The following is a 19,492-nucleotide window of genomic DNA, read 5'->3' on the forward strand; positions in this document are numbered from 1 at the left end:
TATTCACCAATAAGGCCCGAAGTGCCAATTCATGATACATGTCATCTCAAGGCACTTTACAAAATCAAATTCAATCAGATTATACAGGTTGGGTCAGAACCTCCAGGTTGGTGAGAAAGTTTCCTCTCTAAGGAAACCCAGCAGGTTGCATCAAGTCTCTCCAAGCAGCATTCACTCCTCCTGAAAGAGCGTAGAGCCACAGTGGACAGTCGTCTGCATTGTTGATGGCTTTGCAGCAATCCCTCATACTGAGCATGCATGAAGCGACAGTGGAGAGGAAAACTCCCCTTTAACAGGGAGGAGAACCTCCAGCAGAACCAGAACCAGGCTCAGTGTGAACGCTCACCTGCCTCCACCCACTGGGGCTTAGAGAAGACAGAGCAGAGACACAGAAAGCTCAGAAGCTCACATTGACCCAGGAGTACTTTCTATGTTAGAGAAGACAGAGCAGAGACACAGAAAGCTCAGAAGCTCACACTGACCCAGGAGTACTTTCTATGTTAGAGAAGACAGAGCAGAGACACAGAAAGCTCAGAAGCTCACATTGACCCAGGAGTACTTTCTATGGTAGAGAAGACAGAGCAGAGACACAGAAAGCACAGAAGCTCACATTGACCCAGGAGTACTTTCTATGGTAGATGGTAATAGAGGATGATCTGCCTCCCCTGATGATGTCACAGCTAACAGAACGACAGACGAGGTGTACCTTCTATGAAGAGAAACAAAAAAAAAGCTGAAATAACAACAAATAATGCAGATTGGAGAGCAGTAGGAGAACTCAGCAGAGTGAGAGAAATAGATCCTGATGTCCTCCAGCAGCCTATGCCTATAATGGTTCCAGGATGGTGGGGGGGCAGCATGTAAAAGCTTTTACTGCCATCTGTGCAACTAATCTTGTTCTCTGTTGTCCTCTAGAATACAATGTGGAGGTGGATTCAGGGGAGAAGTCTGTCCTGCTGCCCTGCAGATCCAGACCACTCCTGCCTGGAGATGCTAGAGTGGAGTGGAGTGACAACAGATACAGGACGGTCCATGTGTATCAGAACGGTTCTGACCAGGACCAGTTCTACAGAAACAGAACCAAGATGAATAAAAACCCGCTGAGGACCGGAGACCTCAGTGTGACTCTGGAACACCCCACAGATGAAGACAATAACATCTACACCTGCAGGGTCTCCAGCAGGGAGGGAACCATCCTGATGAAGAAGCAAGTTCAGCTGAAGGTCAAAGGTCAGTGAATAACAATGTTTTGGTTTTAGCTTGGAGACGTTTTAACTAGATGAGGCTTTACCTGGTTAAATAAAGATCATCTTAACATCTTTACACAGTTACAAAGTACTGTAAGTGGATACATGTCTCAACCCTCGACCCCTATTTGTTTCCTTTTTAATTCAGCTGTTGTATCATAAAAGTCAGATTAATATCATACTAAGATCGTGGCCAGAATTTGTTTATTGGCATCACACAGTTTAAAGCTTCACACACCAATTCATGTCAAATAACCACCCTACCTGCCTTTTCTTGTCCACTTGACGCCACAGTAGAGCTAAAGACCCATCATCTGGATGCCTCCATCTGTCTTTTCTGCTGTCATCATCCTGCTTCTCCTCAGAACTCTGTTAATGTAGCCTTATGGGGCACATCTATGAAGCCTGGTTCTCCGCTGCTCAGCAATCAGCCACATTTCAAGCCGCTGTTTCATCTATAAACGCTCTTAAGACAGCAAGACAGTGCCAGATTAATGACAGCCTTAGCCAGTACATGTCCAGCGTTTTTTTCTGCCAGGTTACCACGTTCTTGACTACAACGCTGTTTCATGGTTTTTTTCCTGCCTTAGGAAGCCCCTGTCAGACATCTACACTGCCCCCCACACCCCTGTCCTCACAACACAACCTGGAATGCTATCATAACTTTTGTAGCCCTTTGGATCCGTCTGCTTATTGGAGCTCTGTCCACACTGAGGACGTTCTGTCCAACAGTCGGTTCTGCTGCTGATTGGACCCTCAGCAAAGACAACACTGTCTCTGTTCAGTGGAGACATGGGACCCATTTCAGACTGGAACCAGGCCAACATGTTGGACCTTCATCAGAGCTGCTGCTGTCTGTCCAACTTATCTTGTCCTTTGTTGTCCTCTCAGTCCCACAGGTGGAGGTGGATTCAGGGGAGGAGTCTGTCCTGCTGCCCTGCAGAACCACAGTTACCCTGCCTGGAGATGCTAGAGTGGAGTGGAGGGACAGAGGAGATAGGAAGGTCCATGTGTATGAGAACGGTTCTGATCATCCTGGAGAACAGAACTGGTTCTACTACAACAGAACCAAGATGAATGAAGACCTGCTGAGAACTAGAGACCTCAGTCTGACTCTGGAACATCCCACAGATGGAGACACCAACATCTACACCTGCATCGTCTCCAGAGGGAAGGAAAACATCCTGATGAAGAAACGAGTATATCTCCAGGTCAAAGGTCAGTGGTTTAACACTGTGATGTATTTAGGTGCTAAGCCATGTTCTTAGTCTTAGTGAGGACTTCAGAACCGGGTCCATGTTCTCTACTTTCTTAGTCTTAGTGGAAGGACTTCAGAACCGGGTCCATGTTCTCTACGTTCCTAGTCTTAGTGGAAGGACTTCAGAACCGGGTCCATGTTCTCTACGTTCTTAGTCTTAGTGAGGACTTCAGAACCGGGTCCATGTTCTCTACGTTCTTAGTCTTAGTGGAAGGACTTCAGAACCGGGTCCATGTTCTCTACGTTCTTAGTCTTAGTGAGGACTTCAGAACCGGGTCCATGTTCTCTACGTTCTTAGTCTTAGTGAGGACGCAGGCAGCAGGTTCTGGATCAGCTGCAGCGTTCTGATCCACTTTTTAGGCAGACCTGTGAAAACACCGTTGCAGTGATCAGTTCTACTAAAGATAAACATGGATTAGTTTTTCCAGATCCTGCTGAGACATCAGTCCTTTAATCCTGGAAATGTTCTCCAGGTTCTAGAAGGTCCACTTTGTCTTTAGGTGGAGGTTCAGGTCTGAGTCCATCACTACTCCCAGGTTTCAGGCCTGATCAGTGGTTCCTAGCTGAAGCGACTGAAGCTGTGTGCTAACTTTTGATCTCTCCTCTATTGGTCCAAAGATTATTACTTCAGTTTTGTTTTTGTTCAACTGAAGAAAATTTTGGCACATCCATGCATTGATTTCTTCTAGGCATTTATTCAGTGCCTGAACTGGTTCATAGTCACCTGGTGACATGGTGATGTAAAGCTGTGTGTCGTCTGCATAGTTATGGTAGCTGATGATGTTTTTTATGATCTGAGCTAGAGGGAGCATGTAGATATTGAAAAGGAGGGGACCCAGGATGGACCCTTGGGGAACCCCACATGTGATTTTTGTCATCTTTGATATAAAGTTACCTACTGACACTAAAAGTCCTTTAAGTAGGATTTAAACCAGTGGAGAGCTGTACCAGAGAGGCCGACCCAGTTCTCCAGGCGTTCTAACAGAATCGAGTGATCGACAGTATCGAATGCTGCACTGAGGTCCAATAGAACCAGCACTGAGGTTCTTCCACAGTCTGTATTTATATGGATGTCATTAAACACCTTAATAAGGGCGGCCTCTGTACTGTGGTGAGGAAAGCTTTTCAATAATCTACTGATAAAGGGGAGTGTTGTGCAATTATACACTGTTTAAAGTTATTTAATGTTTCATGTTTCTGTCTGTTAAGTATTGTCTGGTGATGATCAGCTTTTAAGCTGATATCAAGAGAATGGTTGAAAGGGATGAATTTGAGCACTAGCGATCTTTTAACAGCAAACTCTGCACACACATAGAATAAAGGAGTGACAACTTATTTTCAAGTTTAAGAATTTAATAACACAAATCAAATGAACATCCTGAGAACATAACTATGTAATGCTGTTTATCTGAACTAACACTATATTTCGATTAACAAATCCTCTCTACTAGGCTAGTGAAACTTAACTAAACTACTAAGCAAAAATGAAGATAAAAAGAAACTAAGCTAAGGAACTATTTACATGCAAAACAAACAAAAGGCAAAACAATGATTCAGTGAATCCTTGTTCACTGCAGATCTGATTCAAAAAGCATGGAATGGAGTTAATTATTTTAACTAATCTAGGAAAACATTTGGCATGTGTTTCAATCCATTCACAATGTGAATCCTGAGTTAAACAAAACGTTATTTGATGGAATAATATTTTGGTTAAATTAAAAAAAACAAAGTTAATCTTAAAGAATGTGAATAAAATTCACTTAATTAACTCAGAACAACATTTGGCATGTTTTTAACACATTCACAATGCAAATCCCAAGTTAACCAGAACTTTATTTTGAGTAAATAACATTCTAAAGACTGGTTTGCTCAGTAGAATGATTACTTTAGGAGCGCTAGAATTTATCAATGCAATGACACCTCCGGGAGCTAGGGGGCGCTGTAGCAATCAAATGCTAAATTCGGTAACTCCTAAAGTTATCAAGATTGTCTTTAAATCGACATTAATATTCAAAATGAATGTGGGTATAAGGCTCATAGCTCTATTGAACGACAGTGGAGCAAAACGATCAAGCTTTATTCTTGGAACGGGGTTTTGTTGAAAAAACGGAACCGGATATTACCCAAAGCTAAATAGCATTTTGGCTTGCGGACTTTCGGCACTAACAAATAAAAGCTTCGGTTTTGTTTTAGTCATAAGGGGTGTGCCGGATGACGTAAACATTAATATTCCATCAATGTATAAAACCCATGTGGAGATAACCTTTGTTATAACCATAAAAACACACTTGACAATGACATGGTACCGAATGCTAGCAATGAGCTAATTCCGTTAGCCCTTTGTTACATGTAACGCATCACACAACATTTCCCAATAAACAGGGGCGGTTCTAGATAGGGGCCAACAGGGGCCTGTGCCCCTGTAGAACTGTTCCTGGCCCCTCTTATAGCCCCTGTACTAAAAACATGATATTAAATTTCTTAGGATGATAAATGCTGACAAAGATACCGTGACTGACTGGTCATTTGGATCAGTTGTATTTTTTCCGTTTTTACCCAATAATAAAATAAAATAATTAAAAAATAAATATAAAAAAATAACAATATTAAAAATTAAGCTGTTTCACGTTAAGCTCCCGCTGTATTGAGAAAAAATCAGGGGTCTGCAACCTGCAGTTCCAGAGCCACAATTGGCTCTTTGGCTTACTTAATATATTAAACGATGAAATGTTGACCTGTTAAGTTTTTTCCTCACTAATCTTTTGTTCTGTGCACCTGTGAAAAAACACTGGCCCCACCCTGGCCCCCTGCTTAATTTGGTCTAGAACCCCCACTGCCAATAAACCATTTAACCTGTCCCTTTGGGTCTCTCTGTCCAACCTGTCCATCCCTCGTGTGAGTTCTGTCCACTTTGTTCATCCAAGGAAGGCAGTGATAAGGGAACCGTTGTTCCTTTAGCAGCGGGGTAGTGGCTTAGCAGCAGCAGCATGTGATCAGGTGGGGGGGGGGGGGGGGGGGGCCTCAACCGATAGTCCATGCTGTCTCTATGTCAGCTTCCTTTTTCTTTCAGCGTAGGAAGAGGGTAAAGGAGGTTGATCCACGCAGTCTCAAGTCACCTTTCCTGTAACGGCTGAGGAGAAATAAACAAAGCTGTTTTTGGGACGGAGGGGTTTCTTCCTCCTACGCTGATGTTAAGACAGCAGAATCAACTCTGATTTGCCCGGTTATCCCCGGGCGAAGAGGGATCTCTGCCAGGTGCTGGTTCCTGTCTTTTGGGCCCATGAGCCCTCATGTTTCAGGCCCATCTCCCTCTTCCTTTTTTCTCAGGCAGAAAGAAGACTGGGTGGGAGCCCATATCCTTGAGGGCTCCAGCCAGATGTAGAAGACTGAGCTTTGTCCTTTGGGAGGAAAGTTTTATAGCAACAGGGGACCCCTGCTGAGAGGGGGTCCTTTGTTCATGTGAGGGCAACTCACATAGCTCCCAATTCAATCTGATTTTATTTTATCATTGTGGCTCAATGGCACTACAGGAGGTTTGAGATGGGCCTGTAGTTCTGGAGTAGAAGTTTGTCTACATTGTTCTTTTTCAGCAGTGGTTTGATAATTGCTGTTTTTAGGGACTGGGGGAAAACACCTGACCGAAGGGACGTGTTTATTATCTGAGTCAAATCAGACGCTATGACAGGCAGAACGTTCTTAAAGAAAACTGTGAGGAGAACATCAAGGCAGCAGGAGGAGGAACTTAGCTGCCGAATGATCTCCTCTAAGCTTTTGTGGTTTATTTGGCTGAATTGGGACATTTTGTCAGGATAACCACTAGGGCACCACTCCCCCTCTGATGATCTCTGAGAAGAAAGATTCCCTTACATATTTCAGTTGTAAGTTATATCTGTAAAGTCTCTCTTTATAGATGTCCTATTGAACCTGGAGTCTGTTCTTTCTCCTACTGCGTTCTGCTTTTTGAAACTCCCTTTTTTAACTTTGTTGTCCTCTCAGTTCCACAGGTAGTGGTGGATTCAGAAGAGAAGTCTGTCCTGCTGCCCTGCAGAACCACATTTCAACTGTCTAGAGATGCCAAGGTGGAGTGGAGGGACGGAGGAGACAGGAAGGTCCATGTATATGAGAACAGTTCTGATCATCCTCAAGAACAGAACCGGTTTTACAAAAACAGAATCAAGATGAATGAAGACCTGCTGAGAACTGGAGACCTCAGTCTGACTCTGGAACATCCCACAAATGAAGACACTAACATCTACACCTGCATCGTCTCCAGGGGAGAGGGAAACATCCTGATGAAGAAACAAGTTAATCTCCGGGTCAAAGGTCAGTGGTTTGAACTCCAGAACCACATGTTGGGGGTTTGAATATTGGGGTTCAGAGGTCAATGGTTTAAACCAGGAACAGCTTCAGAACCACATTTAGCTCCTCAATGTTCTCTGAAGTGTTGCTTCAGATCTTCTGATTGGTCCACATTGAGAAGACGGAGCAGCTGGAAACTGGTCCCACTGAGAGCCGGTCTGGTTCTGGTGTCCAGATGGACAGGTCCAGTTCTTCCTGCCAGTCTGAGGGAACCAGGATCTCAATGATGATGTTGGATCAACATGTTGAAGCTGTGAAAAACTGCAGCAACAGCTTGAACTCAGTGTTGACTGCTGGTTGGGTCAGTCTGCAGCTTTCTGCTGGGTCTCCTGTCCACACTGAGGACGTTCTGTCCAACAGTCGGTTCTGCTGCTGATTGGACCCTCAGCAAATACAACACTGTCTCTGTTCAGTGGAGACATGGGACCCATTTCAAACTGGAACCAGTCCAACATGTTGGACCTTCATCCAGTCAAAGAAAATGTCCTCAGAGCTGCTGCTGCTGCTGTCTTTCCAACTCGTCTTGTCCTTTGTTGTCCTCTCAGTCCCACAGGTGGTGGAGGTGGATTCAGGGAAGAAGTTTGTCCTGCTGCCCTGCAGAACCACAGTTACCCTGCCTGCAGATGCAAAAGTTGAGTGGAGGGACAGGAGAAACAGGAAGGTCCGTATATACGAGAACGGTTCTGAGCATTCTGAGGAACTGGACCAGAGATACAGAAACAGAACCAAGATGAATGAAGACCTGCTGAGAACTGGAGACCTCAGTCTGACTCTGGAACACCTCACAGACAAAGACACTAACCTCTATACCTGTAGCGTCTTCAGTAGGGATGGAAACATCCTGATGAAGAAACAAGTTGATCTCCAGGTCAAAGGTCAGTGGGTTCAATTAGTTAGGATTCCTCTTGGTGTGTAGAGCGCCATTTTCTCTCCAATTTCCTAACATTGTGCTTCAAGGAACGCAGCTCTGAATTAAACCAGGGAGCGAGCTTCCTGTGAATAATCACCTTCTCAATCTACAGACTCTTTAAGTTTTGATACAGCATTATCCGATAAAGATCTACTATAATGGAACCTTCTTTTGGGGGTGGAGAACTCAGTTAGATTAAACTCAAATGTTATTAAAAAATGATCAGACAGGACAGGGTTGTGAGGAAATATTGTTAATTCTTCACAATCAATGCCATATGTCAGCACAAAGTCTAAAGTATGAAGCCAAGAGTGCGTCGGTTTATGTACATTTTGAGCAAAACCAATTGAATCTAGGATAGTTTTAAAGGCTACACTAAGGTTATCACATTCTGTGTCAACATGGATGTTAAAATCACCCACTATAATAACCTTGTCAGTGTTTATCACCAAATCAGATAAGAAATCTGACAACTGATCCAAAAACTGAGAGTAAGGGCCTGGTGGACGATACAAAACAACAAACAGAAGAGGTTTTATTGCTTTGCTTTTATTTCAAAAGAGAACCTTTAAATACTTATATACACAAAAATCATGTCAGAAAATTATGAGAAAAATTGAATAGCGTAAATAACTTCAGAATGCTGTAGTGATTAATAAACTGAACAGGATAACACACTTTTAATGAATGCACAATAAAATTACAGTAAACACACAAACATACTAAACGTTCATTGTTTTCCCATGGCCGGTCTTCCACTGCTGATAATAGTGGTTTGCAAGTGTTAATATTATATGTTATGGTGGGTTATACTATCCGGCCGCCTGTACTAAATTTATCAATATATGTTTGTGGCCTTCAGCTTTCTCCACAATCCTTCAATAAAGTGAATAAGCTGTCTCTACAGCTCCTCTTCCTCTGTTCTCTACTGCTCATCTTCCTCTCTGTTGTTCTCTCAGACTGTCAGGTGGAGGTGGAGGAGGGGGCGGAGTCTGTCCTGCTGCCGTTCACAACAACTGGGCTGCCAGAAGATGCTGGAGTGTTCTGGTGGGACAAAGACAGTTCCAGGGTCCATTTCTTTGAGAAGAAGAGTTCTGATCAGCATGAATACCAGGACGAGCACTACCAAAACAGAACAAACATGAAAGAAGACGCACTCAAAACTGGAGACCTCAGTCTGACTCTGAAACGTCCCACTGAGGAAGACAGTGGAGAGTACAGGTGTAGAGTCAAGAGGGAAGGAGAACTGCTGAGAGCCAAAAACATTCATCTTAAAGTCAAAGGTTTGTCTCTACATCTTTCTCACTGACGATCTGTCTTTCTATTGTCTCTCCCTCGTTTCTCTGTGTGCCTCCCTAATTGTGTTCTGTCTTTCTGTCTGTCTATTCAGTTCTCTGTCTATTGTTTATGTCTTCTGTTAGTCTGTCTCGTTGTCTACTGTCTTTCTGTCTGTCTTCTGTCTCTCTTCCATCTGTCTCTATGTTGGCTCCTTGTCTGTCTTTCGTTTTTCTGTCTGTCTCCCTAACTGTATAATGTTCTCTCTCTGTCTATTTCTCTTTAATCCCGCTATCCCATCGAACATGTTTTGAGCATCAAGGGCATGTGGTTTGCATGTAAATTTTATGGTGGACGCCCCTCTACGACCGTTGAGTGGTCATGCAGCGCTTTTAGAGATTTCAAGGATGAGTTATCCTCACATTTGGGTTGTCGTGCCGGTCTGAGCAGACTGGGCGTGAGCCCAAAGAAGTTTATACTTGACAGGAACGTAGGTGCACTATTCTCCAAAAACACAGGGGTGGGTGTGGGAGTAGTCAACATAACCAATGGAAATTCGGTAAAAAGAGCCAAAACAGTTGACATCAGGGTGGAGGACACCGCGATGGTTTCTCTTTTGGTGTGTGCACCCTTGTGCTCTGTTCAATATGGCGAGTATAAACCAAGGGTTCATCTGAATACTCTTATTAAGTTAGGACTGTTTAGCCAGACCGGTTGGCGTAAGTACTGTCCGAATAGTGCAATCAGTAAAGGTTGCTTGATGCTTGATGCACGCAGGTTCCACGTGGACACATCTGCAGCATTTATCCTCCGTGTTATTCTGCACTTTTCTCCTAGACTCTGGAGGGCAGTGTTGAGCTCCTTCGCCAAGTGTACTACCCTCCAATACATGTAGAACTAGAGAACACAGTTGTTTCCAATATTTTAAAGCCCACTACCTTCTTCCAAGAGTGACGGCGATTTCTGTCGAGGAATTGTTAACATTTTGTTGATCACAGTGATCTTTTTGGGCCGAATACCAGTGCTATGGAGCTATAAGGAACACCACAATTCTTTGGGTGACATGACGTATAAGCACAGCCCAACCTCTGGGACATTAATGACCAGTAGAAGAGACCTTGCACTTTTAGTTCATTTTCAGGAAGACTGTAGGCCCAGATTTGACTCGCATCTCCATGTGCTTTTCTGCCACGTAATGATGTCAGCGTTAAAGGCTGTCCGAAATCGACACAGCAGTCCGAAACTCCTTTTCTCCCTACGATAGTGTTCTTACTGTTGACCCCATGAAAGTTCAAGGAACAGGAGCTAGGAGCTGTGATGCCTGTGCTTCAGCGTCTGAAGCAGAAGACAGAGTCAGAAAATCTCAACTTTTGCAGCTGGACGCGGAGTGTCAACCAATCAGAGAGGAGGGACAATGGAAGCCAGGAAACTCATCGTTATCCAAACTTTTTACCGCTGTAAATATTTCCCTGCATTTGAGGAAAATAAAAGGGTAGCTTCTCCCAACGCACGTTAAACCAGTGTGTCCACACTTTGCTGATGCTCTGTACAAGCATCCAAGTTGAGGCGTTGGATGCCTTTTTGATGCTCAACTCGTGTTTGGTCTGAATGCAGCATTACGTTTCTCTTTCCACTGTCTGTCTGTCTTCTATCTCACTGACAGTCTTCTGTCTCCTCAGCAGGGACAGTTCGGGTTCAGGACCAACCGAAGGACATCAAGACCAGCAGCAGCTCCACTGAATTGTCTCCTTTGATACCTTATCAATCCATCTGATCATCATTTGTTGATTCATCTTTGATCATTGATCCAATCTGTCTTTGGATCAGAGAGAAAATCTCAGTGAAGGTTCTGACGGATGAAGAGAGGACACTTCATTAGCTACCACTGTAGCTACTGTGTACTGTGATAGAGGTCTCACCCTGTAGGAAACCTTCCAGAAGCTCCACCATGGAGAATGCTTCCTTAACAGGAGGAAGAGAAGAAGCCAATTTGGAGGAGAACTCCAAGCAGACAGAAACAGGAGATGTCAGCTGTTGTATAGATTCTTACATTATTGTTTCAACATCAGGATGAAACTACAGATGATCCAATCTGGTTGACCTGAGTGGAAGAAGTGGAGGGTCTTCATATTTTCACCGTTCTGGGTCACTTTTGAAGGATTCGTTGATGTTTAATCCTGGCGAACCTCCTCAGTTGTCTAACGTTACCAGTGTGACAAACAGATCAACCTGTATGTTGCACTGCATCCCAACCAAACATTTTATAGATTTAGTGAACTCCTCCATCAGGTTCTGACAGATCTGTCCTTGGGAATTGAACAGCTGTCTTCTCCAGGTAACTTTAACTGGGTCTTAGCTGTAGCACCTACAGCTAAGGTCAAGAGTCCATACAAAATATAGACTGTGATTTCAGAACTAATCGGAGTCTCAGTCAGGCTTTGGAGCTCATCATAGCACTGAAGCAGCTCTGATGAAAGTCACTAATGATATTCTCATGGCCTACGATAATGGACTTGTATCTGTACTTGTCCTGTTATATTTTTTCATCAAGCTGATCACAATATTCTGTTAGAAAAGCTTAAACGTTTTGGAAAGTCAATGAAAACAAAAACTCCCTTCATGTGGTATCGTAAGTCACTCCGACAGATACCAACGCAGCAGTGTTTTGAAACATGTAAGCAGCTGTTCTCAGGGAGAAGATGGCTTCACTCCACCCCACATGTTTAGGTTTGAAGTGTTTGTATTACGTCTGCTCTGGTCAGCCGATATAGCAGAGTGTGAGGTAGGGAGGGTTTGGAGAAGAGCAGAGCTGAGAGCAGACAAGAGGGCAGACTGTCGCTTAGCCAGGGGTGTGATTACTTTGTCTCTGCTCTGGTTCTCAATAAAGTGCTGAAACTTGATGGAATCACCGTTTCCTTTTATTCAATAATAACTGGGGAATCGGTTCTCATTTATTTCTCACAATCTGTTCACTATTTGACTGAAAAGTAAACTATTCAAGCTTCATGTTTGCACGGCTCCAATATGGCCGCTGCACATGTGCACTGGGCTGTTTGATGCCATTTGAGAAAAGGCCTGTTGACACCTGCACTAACTTAGGCATTTTCCTGCAAACTCTGTGTTGCTTTAAGACACATTTTGAAGAAACCGTGGCAGGAATCAACTTACCGCCTTCCTTTTTGTAGAGAGGACGGACTTATCTACAAATTGTGTTTCTAGGTGAATGTAGGACGACACAGTGAAGGCTAAAAATAGTGGATTTTGATGATTTCTGCCACCTCTGACTCCATTCATTTCTATGGGACTTTTGGACATCATTTTTCGGCAATTACGTCACCGTGGTAACTGCAAACACCAATAAAAGTAATAGCAAACATCTCGAGATGGAGATGCACGTTTTCATACCTATATTCTGGGGCTGCACCCTACGGTTCAGGCTGCATTATTGTCCATGAATTAATAATAGAGTCCAGTTTAGAGGGGGAGAGAAATGGGTGCCTCCATGCATTACATTGCATTTTATGCTCCTTGCATTGCAGTGGCATTTCCCAATCATATATTTACATATTTGTGAAGATTTAAAGTATGAGAAGCCTGAAGATTTAATTTCATGTGCTGGACATGACTAGCTTCATTTTTTTTTTAGCTTTCTGGAATATATTTTTATTTCTCACAACTGATAAACTCATGAAACATTAACCAAACTCCAGATGCTGGAGAAACTCATCGTCATTACTGAGTGAAACAAAGCAGCTTAATGCCAAGTGCAGCCATGAAGGGTCAGCCACTCATGATGGACATTCTTGTCAGACTAATGGAGAGGAAAGAGGAGCTGCTGCTGCAAAGAGAGAACTTTGCTTCACAAACGGCATGTTTCAGGTGCCTTTTAAAATAAATAATGTGTCTCTGCAGAACTTTTTGTGCAATTGACCTTCATTCAAAATGCATTCTTGAATAAAGAAGCTTTGTTGGGTTTTTTTTACTTCCTTTGTTTCATTACCTGCATTGAAATCCAAAGAAAGTTGTATTTTTCTTTAATTCAGGGTAAATGTCCATGTTTCTGTAAAAGGGTTGACAAAAATCGATCAGGATTACATTTTCTGGCAGCTTTTGCCTTCCTGGGCTCTGGTGATAATGTAAAAACCCTTCATAAATATAAAACATGAGAAGTGTGGAGCAGGTGAGGCACAGAGCTGCTTTATTACACTGTTAGAAATACGAGGAAGAACTAAAAATGTGAAGAGAATGAAAGTGAAAGTATATTTGTGTGATTTGCTTAAAGTAACTGCAGAAGTGAGAGGTGTGAGGAAGCTTTTAATGGTCTCCTCCAGGTAAAGGATCCAGGCTGCAGTAGCGTTCAGATCCACTCCTCCTCACCACATGGTGGCGCTAGAGCAGCAATCCGCTGTTTGCTGACCGCCAATAAACACCAAGAAGTCTGATTTCCGCTACCAGCAGCTAGCTGCTGTTTCCATTGTTTGCTGCTGGACGCTTTCACAGCTTCCCACCATCCGAACCGCTCGGTCCACAACCAACCACACCCAACCAGGATCCAGTCCAGCAGGCGTCCCGGTTCCGACTGACCGCTGGATCCGCTCCAGAACCCGGAGGAGAAGCGGGACTCCCCCACGGCTCGGAGCTGGAAGCTGCACCGGGTGAGTCCAAAGGAGTCTTTAAGGCTCGGTTCCGACAGGCTGGAGGTCTGAGAGCCCAGCTGGACCTCAGCAGCTTCGCTCAGCGGGACCGGAACTTGATCCTGACGTTTCCTGTTCAGCTCCTGAACTTCAGGAGCCTCTGAGGTCTGGACAGACGAGTCTCAGTAGGAAGAAACGTGGAGGCTCACACTGTTGGTAAAGCAACGACATTAACGCGGTTCTAGGCGGTATTCTGTGCAGAAAAACAGCTGAAACGTTCCGTCTGATGAACCCTGAAAGGCAGCAGCTGTCAGACCCACACGGATAACAGAGAGCTGCTAAAAACAGGTGCTGCCAATAGCAGCCATCAGGAAGCTGAAGTCGGGTACTATCCCGCTGCACCGAGTTTAGGGGCCATTCTATGTAACATTTCCCACCTGGAGCACAAACGTAACATGCAAAATGAACCGAAACAGGTCCACCCCCTTAGTAATGGGGAGTCGTTAAGGTCGTTAGACTGAGAATCTTCACCTGCATAGAGCTGAGTAAAGTCATGACTAGCCCCCATTAATGTAGCCGGACAGGAAGGAAGTGGTAGTCAGGTTGGAACTGAAGAGTTTTAGAGCTCTGCAAAGACCAGATTTTATTGTTGGGATGATTCAAACCCTAAAAGATAATGCATTTTCTTTATTCTGTCAGAAATGTGTAAGAAACCTTTCAGTCTGATCAGTTGCTGTTTCTCACAGGTTGCATCTCACAGCATTTCTTCCAAGAGCTTCAGCTGAAGAATCAGAACATCTGAAGACCAAACAGGTTCTGTAATTCATCTAGAAGGAGCAGAATGAAGGAAGAGGAGGGTGAGATGAAGATTGAGGAGGAGAACCATGAGAAGAAGGTCGAGGTGAAGCAAGAGAACCATGAGGTAAAGATTGATTTAAAGCAAGAGGATAATGATGAAGGTAAAGTTCAGGAGCACCAGGAGGACTACCAGGACCAAGAACCTGACCACCACACTTTGAACACCACGACCCGGAGCAGCAGAGCCTTTTCCTCTGATCCCAGTGATCTACAGGTCAGTTCAGGGGTCTCATTTATAAAACTTTACATAGAATCCATACTAAAAGTGTACGTACACCCAAAGAAAGAAAACAGCGTACACCAAAGAAATTCAGATAAAACACAATAGGTCAGCTGATCGTTTTCATCCTGTAGACGTGGCAAACAAAGGAGATAAAGCAAAGAAACGGTAAAAAGTTTATTAAATTTGTAAATCAGAGATGAACGTACAGATTTGGCCCACATTAAAAGAACTCGTTAAAAACCTGATTGCTGTTTTTAACGTGAACGTAATGCTCCGCGTTGAAATTTCTCTGAGGCTCTGTGGTCCGATCAACATTCATAGGAGGGATGGAGACCAAGAGGAATGAGAGGTTTCCTCCACGATGATACGGATCATTATGTATAGTTCTGTCATCAGCACAAGTATGAATAACTGGAATAATACCACTGTTTGGACTGTTTATGGTAAAACTGATCTATGATTGAAGTCTGTTATGGAGTGAAACTGAACGTCTGAGAGGAATCATGATGCAGTTTGTCTGTAATTCACCACGTCACCATCTGCGTGACACAAAATGAGCGTACGCCTGGGTCAGAGTTACTACGAGGACCACACAATTTCCCATCATGTTTTCCTTTTTTAATCATACTTATAATCAAATCAGTGGGACGAAGTGTCTCAATTAAAAACCGAATAAAGAAGGGTAGAAAGGAAGATGTGTTTTTAGGATCAAAGAGGCTGCAACAGACATTATAACTAGAAGGTGGAGCTGTGAAGGAAAGATTAATAAAAAAAGATAGGAATTGAACATACAGAACCTAATTATACACTTTTTAAACTACAAAGAAATACTAGAAATTGTCACCACATGATATAATATATAAGATGTTATATTTTACTTTATTTTTGTTACATTGTTGGCAAATTACACAAATCTCCTCATCTTTGTGCCTAATATGTACTTAAATCTATTTAATGTTTAGAAACCCCAGTTGCAAATGATTGGAAAACAAACTATTGTGGAAAGCCTCGAGGGCCGGTGTCTTTCAACTTTTAGAGGTTTCCCTTACCCGAAACATCTGAATCAAATGGCTAATCTGCAACCTCTCCTAATGAGTTTGTATTAAAGTCATTTGGGTTGAGGAAGAGACTCGTCTAAAAGTTGCAGGACACCAGTCTCTGAGGACTACTGCCCTAAAGGATTACATTTGGCAGGGGCAAGTAGCCCCAAGAGCAGCATGTCACACATGTTAGTAATGACAGATAAAAAAATCTAACTTACAAGAGACAGAGCCATTTATGTCAAAGGAAACAAATAAAAGTCTGTCGATGAAGCCTTGTTTGCTCCGGAGGATTTTATACGAGCTTGACATGTCGAGGCTTTCTCATTGGGGGAAAAACTGACTTAAAGTTCGAACTAAACTGTTCTCCTCACTCCAGGGTTCAAATTAGTGAAGAATCAAGTATAGTTCCTTTAAGACATCTTAGTTTCAAATTATCTTGGCTTTCTTACCTTATAACCTTTTTTTAAAAAAACATAAAGCTTTAAGATAGTATTTATGTCTCCCTGTCTGAAATCGTAGGAACATGAAGACCATCGACAGACTGGTGGAGCCCTCAATGTACCAACAAGACCATCGAAAGGAAGGGTTTTTGGGCAGACTTTGGAAAATAAATACACCTGTAACCAGTGTGGTTTAACATTTGAAATAAAATCTTATATGAAGATGCATCAATCAAAACACCATACAGAGAGACCATACCGCTGTGGCCAATGTGGAGCATCATTTCAATTGAAAACCTGTTTAAAGAGACACAAATTGATCCACACTGTGGAAAGACCATTCTGCTGTGACCAGTGTGGAGCAACATTTAAAAGAAAATATGATTTAAGGGTACATCTAAGAAGCCATGCTGGTGAGAGACCATACACCTGTGACCAATGTACTGCAACTTTCCAAAGAAAAGCTAGCTTGATGATACATCAACGGATCCACACTGGAGAGAGATCATATAGCTATAACAAGCATGGAAAAACTTTTAGGACTTCATCTCCTTTAAAGATACATGAACGTATCTACAATGGGGAGAGAGCATACACCTGTGATCAATGTGGGGCATATTTTCAAACTAAATGGAGCTTAAGAAAACATCAACTGATCCACACGGGAGAGAGACCATACAGCTGTGACCAGTGTGCTGCAACTTTTCTAAGAAGAGATACCTTAATTGGGCATCAACGGATCCACACTGGAGAGAGACCATACCGCTGTAGCAAGTGTAAAGGAACTTTTAAAACCCAGGCTGATTTAAAGAGACATCAACGAATCCACAATGAAGAGAGACCATACAGCTGTGACCGTTGTTCTGCAACTTTTCAAAGAAACGATAGCTTAATTGTGCATAAACGGATCCACACTGGAGAGAGACCATACAGCTGTTACCATTGTGGAGCAACTTTTCAAACAACATCCAATTTGAAGGTGCATCATCGAATCCACACTAGAGAGAGACCAAACAATTGTGATGGGCCAGAATCTGTGAATCTGGAGGCTGAGTAAAACGTAAGTAACTTCAAGAAAATGACTTAGGTCCTGTTGTGACAGGAAATATCCGAACTTTGCAAATGAAAAAATGCAGATCTGCAGAAATGTGTGAATGTTAGCTCATAGATGTTAAAGTGCCCTCAATTTCAGTAAATAACAGAGGTCCAAGGATTAAGGGCTCTGAATTCAGAAAGCTAACAGCTAATGACATGTGATGAACAAGAAACTTGGTTGGTGGGTTGTTGGACTCCTGATTTAGATTATCTTTACATTGAGTTTTGGATTTCCTTTAAATTCCACGAATTAGAATCTTTCTATTTCTTAATTCTTAAAATAGTTAAACTTTTCAAATCAAGTAGTTATTTATAATCGGCACACCCTCTCCTGTATGTTGGATTTTCCCTCAGTCATCAGACTATTGGATTACTCTTTGTTTCGTGGATTACTGATCAAATAAGGATTGCTCTGTATTTGGAGTCCCTGGACTACACCATGTTTTCCTTTCAAGGATCAGCTGAGTTACGGCATGCTGGGACTATTAGGACAGTGTGAAACCTGTTGTGGTGTTCCTATGTGGTATCTACTCAGCTGGTGAGAGTATTGTGTTGCTGTGCCCGCTAAGCTTGGCATTAAAGATAAATAAAAATTCCTATTGAAGTTTTGGGCATTCGATCATTGACTGACATTACTTTAGTTTTTGAATTCAGTAACAAACTGTGAATTTGTATGTTGAAAGGTTTTTAGAAAGTTTAGAAATTATTCTTGAGACCAAACCTAAAATAACTACCCCCCCCCCCTTTCAAGGCCCGAAATCTAGCCTGATGACAAGTGGAAAATGACATTAAAAGGTTCCTGTTGCTAATGAATGCTGCTGGAGAAGGCTAGCTGGCTGCAGCTCTACTAAATCATGCTAATCCAACAGATGAAGATGGATGTGGCGCTCTGATGTCCGTCTGAACACCAGCTGAGAGAAACTCCCAGGAGACTGTGCTTGACGACCCTTCAGGACCCATAAAGAAACACTTGACTGTTTTTGGCCTTACTATGTTATTTCTGTATTATACAAAATCACTGTAAATTAATGAAAGCTACTGGTGACCTTAAATCATATTATAACATTTTTTGTCCAATGAGAGCATCGGGTTTTCAGAACCATAATGATGTCACCAAGTTTAACCCTTAGGTGATGAATTGACGTACAACAGTTAATCTAGAAGTGGCTGCAGAGGGATCTTTCTGTTTCTGGTAAATTAACTGCTGAAGGTGGATTAAGATGTGGTCATCCAATCTCTTCCTCTACATTAATGATGTCAATGAGAATCAGCTGTTTATTTACACATTTTGTCTGGAGGAACAAGCACTTCCAAATTAAAGAAATGGTCTAGAAAGAACTACAGAGGTCAAATAGATAAAAAAAAAACTGGAGATGCCTGAATCATTCAGGAATTTTATTTTAGATAATATAGTTAAATAGTTTAACATTTATACTAAGCTGCAACTTTATTGTCACCAATTTGCCAGTTAAACTACCAATGTTTTATCAACAACCTCTACGCTGATGGAAACCGGGTCATAATCACAATTTTTCAACCCGTACAGAAATATGAAACAATTGTAATCGTTGATTTCTCACCAACAGCAGAAGCTTATTTAAAAATAACTGGATCAAAAGAGGTATAATCATTGTTGCAGTAGTACTATAGCCATAATAACAATGAAAAATATCCATTAATAAATCAAATGAATGTCTATTGTAGAATTAGTGGACAATGTCAATGCAGTTGAAAGGTAACCTTCAAAATTCAATCATCTGGGGAGGGGCTGACGATGGACCCTCCTGAAATCTGATTGGGCAATCCAACCAAGTAGAAGAAGAATTTTACAGGACATAAAAGTAAACTAGAGAATAAATAACATAAAACTGAAGAAAAAATTGCAGAAAAGATGAGATGTGGAAGAACAGGAAGATGGTTTTATAGGATTAAAATGGCAGGAAAGATTTAAACCTGATAATAACTATACATCATTATACATTTTAAAATGCAAAAGTATGATACAGGGAGTTGTGAGCACTGTGGGGAGGATGAAACAGTAGAACTTGTTTTATTTGTATGTCTGAAATATATGCAGGAAAGAGGATTTATGCTAGAATTTAAGAATATTAAATAAACGTTTAGCATAATAGCCACATTGTAAATTAATT

The 19,492-nt window shown here is 42.3% G+C and overlaps 2 protein-coding genes across 3 annotated transcripts in view; both read left to right on the forward strand.

Annotated features, from left to right (window-relative positions):
* The window catches only part of LOC110368142, a 192,741-nt gene that overhangs the window by 2,959 nt on the left and 170,290 nt on the right, over positions 1 to 19,492 (forward strand). The window contains exons 4-9 of one of the 2 annotated variants that reach the window (XM_036132259.1): positions 916 to 1,230; positions 2,139 to 2,465; positions 6,502 to 6,828; positions 7,410 to 7,739; positions 8,734 to 9,057; positions 10,729 to 11,954. In XM_036132259.1, coding sequence (XP_035988152.1) covers positions 916 to 1,230; positions 2,139 to 2,465; positions 6,502 to 6,828; positions 7,410 to 7,739; positions 8,734 to 9,057; positions 10,729 to 10,823 — 1,718 coding nt within the window. In that variant the 3' untranslated portion in view covers positions 10,824 to 11,954. Of the gene's footprint in view, positions 1 to 915; positions 1,231 to 2,138; positions 2,466 to 6,501; positions 6,829 to 7,409; positions 7,740 to 8,733; positions 9,058 to 10,728; positions 11,955 to 19,492 lie in introns of those variants that run through there. The other variant, XM_036132258.1, reaches the window with a different exon arrangement.
* LOC118560805 (zinc finger protein 3-like) lies at positions 13,420 to 17,946 on the forward strand. Its single transcript, XM_036132328.1, has 4 exons — positions 13,420 to 13,704; positions 14,430 to 14,441; positions 14,477 to 14,755; positions 16,327 to 17,946. The coding sequence occupies exons 3-4, from the start codon at positions 14,525 to 14,527 to the stop codon at positions 17,302 to 17,304; spliced, it is 1,209 nt and encodes a 402-aa protein (XP_035988221.1). The 5' UTR covers positions 13,420 to 13,704; positions 14,430 to 14,441; positions 14,477 to 14,524; the 3' UTR covers positions 17,305 to 17,946.

This window comes from Fundulus heteroclitus, unplaced genomic scaffold, assembly GCF_011125445.2.
Source record: "Fundulus heteroclitus isolate FHET01 unplaced genomic scaffold, MU-UCD_Fhet_4.1 scaffold_49, whole genome shotgun sequence".
Lineage (NCBI taxonomy): Eukaryota > Metazoa > Chordata > Actinopteri > Cyprinodontiformes > Fundulidae > Fundulus > Fundulus heteroclitus.

Coding starts and splice junctions, on each gene's coding strand:
- LOC118560805 (XM_036132328.1), top strand. CDS start 14,525: ATGAAGGAAGAGGAGGGTGAGATGAAGATTGAGGAGGAGAACCATGAG. Junction 14,756..16,326: donor CTGATCCCAGTGATCTACAG/GTCAGTTCAGGG, acceptor CTGAAATCGTAG/GAACATGAAGACCATCGACA.